At 38.2% G+C, this 8,137-nt stretch overlaps 2 protein-coding genes across 4 annotated transcripts; one reads left to right on the plus strand and one right to left on the minus strand.

Annotated features, from left to right (window-relative positions):
* Positions 1 to 195: 195 nt before the first annotated feature.
* Positions 196 to 3,684, minus strand: LOC105561094 (U2 small nuclear ribonucleoprotein auxiliary factor 35 kDa subunit-related protein 2). 2 transcript variants are annotated; one of them, XM_012010762.1, is made up of 5 exons: positions 3,390 to 3,684; positions 2,837 to 3,292; positions 2,011 to 2,312; positions 1,132 to 1,686; positions 196 to 897 (listed from the first exon to the last, which is right to left on the minus strand). In XM_012010762.1, exons 2-5 carry the CDS (start codon positions 3,086 to 3,088, stop codon positions 519 to 521), a joined length of 1,488 nt encoding a protein of 495 aa, XP_011866152.1. In that variant the 5' UTR covers positions 3,089 to 3,292; positions 3,390 to 3,684; the 3' UTR covers positions 196 to 518. The 2 variants fall into 2 exon arrangements, with proteins under 2 accessions (XP_011866152.1, XP_011866151.1); XM_012010761.1 differs by having other exon boundaries at positions 2,837 to 3,684.
* An 863-nt stretch (positions 3,685 to 4,547) lies between these two features.
* On the plus strand, positions 4,548 to 8,093 carry LOC105561095 (dnaJ homolog subfamily C member 22). Of its 2 annotated transcripts, XM_012010764.1 has the most exons (6): positions 4,548 to 4,747; positions 4,816 to 5,108; positions 5,401 to 5,548; positions 6,937 to 7,301; positions 7,663 to 7,770; positions 7,863 to 8,093. In XM_012010764.1, the coding sequence occupies exons 2-6, from the start codon at positions 4,824 to 4,826 to the stop codon at positions 8,070 to 8,072; spliced, it is 1,116 nt and encodes a 371-aa protein (XP_011866154.1). In that variant the 5' UTR covers positions 4,548 to 4,747; positions 4,816 to 4,823; the 3' UTR covers positions 8,073 to 8,093. The 2 variants fall into 2 exon arrangements, with proteins under 2 accessions (XP_011866154.1, XP_011866153.1); XM_012010763.1 differs by having other exon boundaries at positions 4,548 to 5,108.
* The last annotated feature ends 44 nt before the right edge of the window (positions 8,094 to 8,137 follow it).

An 8,137-nucleotide genomic window follows, 5' to 3' on the forward strand; every position in this document is an offset into this window, starting at 1 on the left:
ACCGATACGATATCTCCTATCAACGACCGATAATGGTGACGTTTATTGCATTGCTCTTATAGAAAATGGGAAACAATACTTTGATTAAATAACTGTGAGCGAAAATAATCTCATGATTACGAAATGTCTGTCGATTAAAACGTGCGATTGCACGGCAAATACGGATGTATATCTTTATCGCGCGATAAGAGGTGTCACGATTAAATACACGATTTACGTAACATATATTTCAAATGAAAATATTTAACTTACAATATCTCGCAGATGGAACTGAATTAGTTCAGTTTAGAATCACAAACAGAATCACAATAGTTACGTAAGAAAAGTACTTTATTATTAAAATGAAAAAAAGCACTGGTGTGAATTGAAAAACTATCCTTTTATTTCTTTGAAATAAGAGTCGCAACAATAAAATTGTCTCGTCGGTATTACAGCCGCTTGACCTATCTTTACAGCCTGCACAAACTTTGGAGCCTTTTCTTCGAGCATATGCCTTTAAATATTTCTTCTCTTTGGATCTACGTCTCCTCTGATTTCTTACTGTTTTCTTCTAATGACTTTTTACGATGTTTCTTTCGCGATCTCTTCTTACGCTTTTTGGAAGGATAACTGGCGGACTCTTCCTTAGTCCGATCTTCGTTATCATGGGCTCTCTTACGATCCGGTTGGTGATGTTTCCTCTTAGGCAACATTTTGAACTTAGAACTTCTCAATTTTACATCCTTTCTCTGTTTGTGATCGCTCGACAATCTGTCCGATTGTTTCCGTTTCTTGGAAGGGGGTTGTCCCGTCTCTGAATCTTTCGTGCGGTTCAATTCAATCTCGGGGGATTCGGACCATCTCCAGTTGCGATCTTTTTCGCTATCTCGATCGGATTCTTCCCATTTAGACTTACTTCTAGCGAACAGATGAAAGAATAATTAAATAATGCAGCTTTTATTCAATTTCTTATTTAATCTGTTTTATCACACCGCATTAACGTTATCTTCTCACAATTATTATTCTGCATCGCGTTAAGTTAAAAACTCTATCGATAAGCCAGCCTTATCTTAGTGACATAAGATGTGATAAAAGAGAAAGTTTTGTTTACAAGACATGATTTTAATATATAGGCTAAATAATAACACAAACCTCTCTTCGCTTCGTTCGTTGTTACTCGATTCTCGTAGCTGTTTCTTTCGCATTTGCTTTATTTTATTTTCCCGTAGGGTATACTTGACGTTGTACCTGTTGTGCGGATTTTTAAAGGTGTGAAGAAAATTGCAAAATTTACTGCCTTTCGGGCACTCGGCTATGCCGCAGATGGCTTTTCTCCAGGATATCATATGGACGAAATCGCAGTTGAGTTGTTTGCCACCGTACCAACGTCCACTCAGGCTTCTCCAAGCTCTAGCCGCGTCTCGCTCCGTGTAATATTCAATGTACACATTACCGCGCAAGTGAATCTCCATATTGCAGCAACATTTAAAGGTCTTAATCCTGCCAAACGACTCAAGTTCACCTATTACATCCTGGAAAAACTCGTGATAGTGACGCAACATTTCTGCATTCTCGAACTCGAGTGCCACGTCGGTGTCGTATTCCGCCAAGTTCTTCTCCAGTGAGAAATGTGAGTAGAATCCGGGTATCAAAATCACTTTGCTCAAAAAGATTTTATGGTGATTCTTGGAGCACGCGTTTCCATGCCTAAACGCAACCAATTATGGATAAATACAGGTTTTAAAAATAAAGATGAAAATACAATTTCAACTGAAGTTAATCTTCTAACTAAAGTCTGAATAAAATGTTTGGGTTTCAATTTATTTTGATTTAACTGAATTTAATTTTAATTTTATGTAATCATTCTTAACAATTCTTTTAATAGCTTCAAACGAAAAACTTCTAAAGCTTCCGAAAGACGAAACAAAGTCATTCTTATCGCTTCATTATATTCAGAATTTCAATGTTGTTATGAACGATTAACAAATCATGATGTTATCGTATTGTGTGAATATCGCTATCTATACTAACCGGCAGGCGCCTGTTTTTGAAAAAAATGGACATAAGTCCTTGGTAGGCTGGTTGTCGGAGACTTCGCGCAACGCTTCGGGCGTCTTCACTCCGTTATCAATGTAATTGTCGATCTCCTTCAGCAGTTGCACCTGTTTACGGAGTTGTTCCTCGCGCTCTTTCTTTTCCTCCTCTTTTTTCTTTAACAGTACCGCACGTATCGCCTCGAATTCTTCGTGAATTTTCATCTCTTTCTCACGTCTCTCCTGTTCTTCCTTCGCCCTCTGTTCCTCGAGAATTTGCCATTTTTTCTGTGCGGTTATCTAAACAATTAAGAAATAGTAGTTAATTATTACAAGGTTTACTAAATTAACAATTTATTTAAAATTTGCAAAAATAGTATTTTTCTATATCTGTAATGATCTCTCTTAAAGTCAATCAATGGATTTTCACTGAAAACAGTGAATAGTCACTGATTTGCAGTTACAAGTATACCACTGCGGTTTTCAGTAGTGTACTTATAACTGGAAATTAATGACTATTCACTGTTTTCAGTGATAATCCACCGATTGACTTTTAAAACTAATCGATGTTACATCGGCAATCGATTTCCAAGCGTTAATGTTATTACATAAAAACATACAGTTTTATATCTTTTCTAAGTTAACATTTCAAAATATGCCGAAAGAATTAAATTTTCTAATCGAACTTTATTATAACAGAATTTTGATTATCAAGATGTGGGAAAACGAAGGTGAAGAAGCTGCAAAACAAAATTCGGAGGCGAATAAAAAGAAAATTCTCGACTAGGAAATATATATAATTGTTTAAACAACTAATTATTTACTTCTTCCTCCAGCCAGAGCCTCTCCCGTTCCGCATGTTCCTTTTGTTCTTGCTCTTCTCTCTCTTCCTTCTGCTTCTGCTCTTCCGCGCAAAATTTCAAATACACCATATTGTTCTCCAGTGCTGCCTTCAAGCGGCCTTCATTGGCATCACGTTCTTGTGCGGCTAGCCGTCGTATGCGTCTGCGACGTTCCTTCCTCGCGATGCGACGCCACTCCCTATGAGTGGGCTTTATCGAGCCACGTTCTTCCATACTCGCGCATCCTTAGGAACAGCGGCAGATGCGGTTGACAACATACGGAACACTTGAGGAGACTCACGTTAAATGGACCGGCGGCTGACTATTAACATCGGTGTACGGCGATGCCCGACGCCATATTGCTTCCCAAACAATCACAACATCAATGATACGACCTCCTCTGATCGTCGGTACACGAACTCCCGAAGCGGCAGGACACTGAAGGATTATATCAAAATTAACCGAAGAATATTTTTTGTGACATCGATGCGTGGCGCATACTGAGTCTTCTCTAAATTCTGTATTAAGTTTGTACCGTTGGGACTATAATTCTTTGTTAATTTTATTAAAAGATAAACGTGTCATTTACGCACGTCGCTAAATATCGCCATTATTGAACGCCCGATAATATTATATTGCCTATGTATTTTTAAATATAAACCGACTTCTTTAACACAATGTGGAAATAAGAAGCACTTGCGAAGAGTACGTTTGCAACACCACCAAAAGATAGCGCTACTGTGCTTATTCTCGAATTGAATTCGTTGAATTTGTTAATTTCAAACAAATAGATTTATTAAACTTTAATCCCCAGTAGTAGAGGACATTGGCTAAACATTGGTCCAATTTTGGTTATATTAGAAGTGCATTGACCGATATTGTCCAACGTAAAGCCAATATTGGCCATGGAATAAATATTGCTTGATAATAATCATATAATATTTAACAATGTAATAAGAATATTGGTCTAATGCTATATTAATATTAGGCCAATTGCTAAATAGACATATTGGCTAAATAAGAAAATGCGTCCATCTTACAATATTGGACCAATATTGAAAATACTAGACATGAGTTCTCAATGTTGCGCCAATATATTGTGCTGCTAGAGATTTGATAACGTGTAAAATAGTGTACCAATGTATTGTACCAATAATCCCAATCTTTTACGAATACGTTACTAGGCTAATTGAGAAATGACACGTGGCATTTTATTGTCAACATCATTATACAGGATCTACGAAAGCAGCCCACGAATATCAGTGGACATTCGTAGTCAAGTACAGTCAGCAATATTTTCCCTAATGCTTTCAATAGTCAAAATTGCCGGCAAACGAGTGGTTCCTGCGGGAAAAACAATAGAATATTTTGCAGTAACAATTTTAAACCATTTTATACAAAAGTTTCTCTCTGTTATTTATTCTACGGAATACAATACTACGGATGTTATCGATGATCAGCAAACTCGACATTTTAAACATCTTGAAAGGATTGTTTAAAACAGGATGCCCGACTTGACGAGCCGCAATTATATTGTATAATAAACGTTGCCACCGAGGACACATTTGTAGGATTAATAAATTACTAAATGTTGACGGAATCTCCGTTTATGTCATCCTATCAACCGCTGGATCCAACTTTTTTATTAGGAATTCACGTGTTTCCGCTTGTTACGTCCCTGAACCGATACCGTTATACCTGGCGGAGCGTTGAACCAGAAACCGGTGCAGTGGAACCACGACCGTCATTCCACGATACACCACCGACAGGTGTGCCCGAGTCCAAAAACAGCGGGGAATTTATTTTGCGTGTGAACTATTGTTTCGTGAAAATGCAGAGTTAGCGACGATACTTAAATCCTTCGGTTGCGATTTCGGAAAGTCCGCGAGCAGGGCAAGTAATCGTCCGCGCGATCAATCGATAGTGAGACAAAATGGATAGTTCGTAACCTGTTGCTCTAGAACGTAACATGGAAAAGGCGAAAGAAAATGGATTGAACGACGAGGGGCACAAAAGGGGTACAAAGAGCACGTTCTACGCTTATTTCTTCTGGCTGTTCGGCGGACTCTTCGGAGCGCATCATGTGTACCTCGGCAGGGACGATCAGGCTTTCGTATACATCAGCACATTCGGCGGCTACGTGGGCTGCGGTTTCCTCAGGGACATTTACAGGATACCTGCGTATGTGGCCGATGCGAATAACGACCCGGCGTTCATCGAGGATTTTAAGCGGAAAGTCAGAGCTAATCGCAAGGTAAATAAATATTCGCCGCGCATTCGGAATCCTTAGACTAGAATAAAGCGATTGACGTCGTTGGTCTTGAAGTACGTTTATTAACATCGAGCCCGCTGTGCCTTGTTCCGCAATTATTCGAAGAATCGATGACGTTGCGCGTTATACGATCGCACGTAAATGTCGAACCGCCAGCTATTTGCTGATGTCTTACAACAAGGATGTTAAATGGGGGGGAACGTTGGCGAAATAAATGCGACTGACAACCGACACCTTTGTAAATCGATGACGAAAGCGGATTTATTCTTTACAGCCGCCGTTTTCCGCGGTGCGATTCACAGCGGAAGCCGCGGTCGCCTACTTATGGGCCGAGCTGTTCAACAACGCGATTCCGCTGGAGGAAGTGTACGGCATTAATTTCAGGCATTTGCTGATCTTAATTCCAGCCGTGATCGCGCTAGGTAAGAATTGCATTAGAAGGAAAACAGGAAAACTCGTCTATTTCTTATAACGTGGGTTTCCTTATCGCGCGCTCGTTAGGTTCCCTCGAAAGATAATGTTTTAAGGTCGCAATATGTGACGCACGCGCCACTAGTAAAAAATACATTTATCATGATAAATGACGAAAACTACGGAAAAGCCGATACTGGCGACCTTTTACCTACTTTTTAACAGGCTTTATCACACCTTGTTTCTTTTTATTCTATATTCTATTTTATCTTCAATTTCAACGTAAAGTCTTTTTGTCAAGTTCGAATTTCTTAATCAGATTTTCTTCACATCCATAAAATGTTAACATTACGGTTATATTGAGTATGTAATGGACATGTAAATTTAGTGTACATTTAAACTTTTAAATCTTAAAATCTGAAATTCAAATTATTAAACTATTATAATGATTGAAGAAAACAAGACGAAATACCAAAGTTATTGATTATTTATCGCATTGCCTCTCGACTGGACATTTGTTCCCGTGGATACTGTATTAATTCATTATTGAACAAAATTAAAGATTTAGCTTATTGAAAAAATTTTTTTCATACCACGACTACTTCTTTCTTTGTGGAGGAGGAAGGTATTCTTCGTTTGAAACAGTATCCGTGCATTGAGAAAAATTTCCATCGGATAGACCTCGGGATAGACCAATGAAATAATGTTTCCGATAGTTAATTTTTACGATTACGTTTTTCGATTAAATTATGGATACATTCGATGTCGTTTATCCGATGAAATGCAGTTATCAATGAAATTTCATTGAAAAACCGATCATATTTTTCATTGGATATGCAATGCAATTGGATATATCCGTTTATTATTATGTAATTGGATAAGCCAATTACATAATAATAAACGGATATATTTAATCAAACATTTTTCTCAGTGCGGGAACGAATGCCCGGTCGAGAGGTAATGCGATAAATAATCAATAACGTTGATATGTCGTCTTCTTTCATTCAGTCATTATAAGAGTTTAATAATTTTAACTTCAGATTTTAAGATTTAAAAGTTTAAATTGATATTCAATTTACACGTGCGTTACACAAGCATGAATAATTAAATTATAATATATAAAAAATATGTAAAATATTTTATATTACGTAATTACTAAATAATTTAATTTTATAATTGCCAAATATAAATTTTAATAGACATTAAAATAATTATACATGTTCGTTATTTATATCCATAAATAATGATATATATAAATAAATATAAATTAATTCCGAAGGAATAAATTATTTATATTTATTATTTATAAACGTTGTATATATACATAAATAATTAGAAAGATATTTTAGAAATACAGGCATTTTACGAAAACCCTTATTCAATGTTAATCCTTTAAAAGGTGTGTGGACAGTCGGAAATATCGGGAGGGAACAAGGTTCGATATGGATAACGCTCGTCACAACGTATCTGTTTTACCCGACCTGGTATTATATCGCTGACGACACCATGTGGATTTTCCTCATGGTGATTGCCTCGAGCCTGAGCTTCGACACCTTCAGCAAACAATGGCGGCTGAAACCGAGGAAAAGAAGAAGCTTTGTCCGCCGTATGGCGTACTTAGGTTTAGCGCTCATGCTCTTCTTCGCTATACTCGGCAGTTACTTGTACTTCAATGCGGTTGTCACGGACAGCGAAGGCGAGGAGATCAAGCTGTCGGAAGCAGTGCAGCACTTCCTCACTTCACCCATCTGGACAGATCTTAAGGTGAGCACACGAGCGCCAAATTTTCAAAAACGTTAATTGTTGCGAAAGGTTTGAAAGATTTTTAGACACGCGAAGAAAATTTTCTCTTAAAATTTATCCTGAAAATCATGCAATCATGTATCGTGGGACAACAAGGCACTTCGAAGGATTTTATGTGAGAGGTTTTCGAAATTTTACCATACATTTTACTAATAATTATACTTACAATTATTATATATTTTACTAGTAAAATGTGTGGTAAAATTTTAAGGAACTTTCATAAAGTTCTTCGAAATGCCGTGTTGTCCCACGATTACATGATTTTCAGGGTAAATTTTAAGAGAAGATTCTCTCCGTGACACTGATACTTTTCGTTATTCAGGCGAGTCTTGAGGCCACGTGGAACCAGGCAAGGCATCAAGGCTTCTGGGCAACCTGGGCGCAACTGGTGGACCTCACGGATCCTCGAGGCGAAATAAACGCTTACAAGGTCGGCTAATCGTTCGCGAAATTTTATTAGATTTGCATGACTTATTTGGAAGGCAGACGAGGCTCTAATTAACGCTCGCTCATTCTCCACAGGTCCTGGGTCTCTCGCAAACCGCCTCGCAGAACGAAGTCACAGCGCGATGGAGAACTCTGTCCAGGGACAACCATCCTGACAAAGTTAAGGGCTCGGAGGAGGAGAGGCGCATGGCTCAGGAAAAATTTATGGAGATTCAGCAGGCATACGAGATCCTGTCTCAGGCGAAGAATCGCCGGAAACGACGGAATCGCCGTTCCGAGAGTTGAGCCGTGCGTGCTTTCGATTCGACGGATCAATGAAGAACAAGCGAATTGACAGTAGAATCTCCATA

Source organism: Vollenhovia emeryi, unplaced genomic scaffold (genome assembly GCF_000949405.1).
Source record: "Vollenhovia emeryi isolate VEMERY1.0 unplaced genomic scaffold, V.emery_V1.0 DF939212.1, whole genome shotgun sequence".
NCBI lineage: Eukaryota > Metazoa > Arthropoda > Insecta > Hymenoptera > Formicidae > Vollenhovia > Vollenhovia emeryi.

What these genes read in the sequence shown, in the direction of transcription:
- LOC105561094 (XM_012010762.1), bottom strand. Translation starts at nt 3,088, where the DNA reads ATGGAAGAACGTGGCTCGATAAAGCCCACTCATAGGGAGTGGCGTCGC. An exon ending in GGCTCTGGCTGGAGGAAGAA is followed by an intron (nt 2,313 to 2,836) that starts GTAAATAATTAG and finishes TTAATTGTTTAG; the next exon opens with ATAACCGCACAGAAAAAATG. An exon ending in TCAAAAACAGGCGCCTGCCG is followed by an intron (nt 1,687 to 2,010) that starts GTTAGTATAGAT and finishes GGTTGCGTTTAG; the next exon opens with GCATGGAAACGCGTGCTCCA.
- LOC105561095 (XM_012010763.1), top strand. Translation starts at nt 4,824, where the DNA reads ATGGAAAAGGCGAAAGAAAATGGATTGAACGACGAGGGGCACAAAAGG. An exon ending in TCCAGCCGTGATCGCGCTAG is followed by an intron (nt 5,549 to 6,936) that starts GTAAGAATTGCA and finishes ATCCTTTAAAAG; the next exon opens with GTGTGTGGACAGTCGGAAAT. An exon ending in GCGAAATAAACGCTTACAAG is followed by an intron (nt 7,771 to 7,862) that starts GTCGGCTAATCG and finishes CATTCTCCACAG; the next exon opens with GTCCTGGGTCTCTCGCAAAC.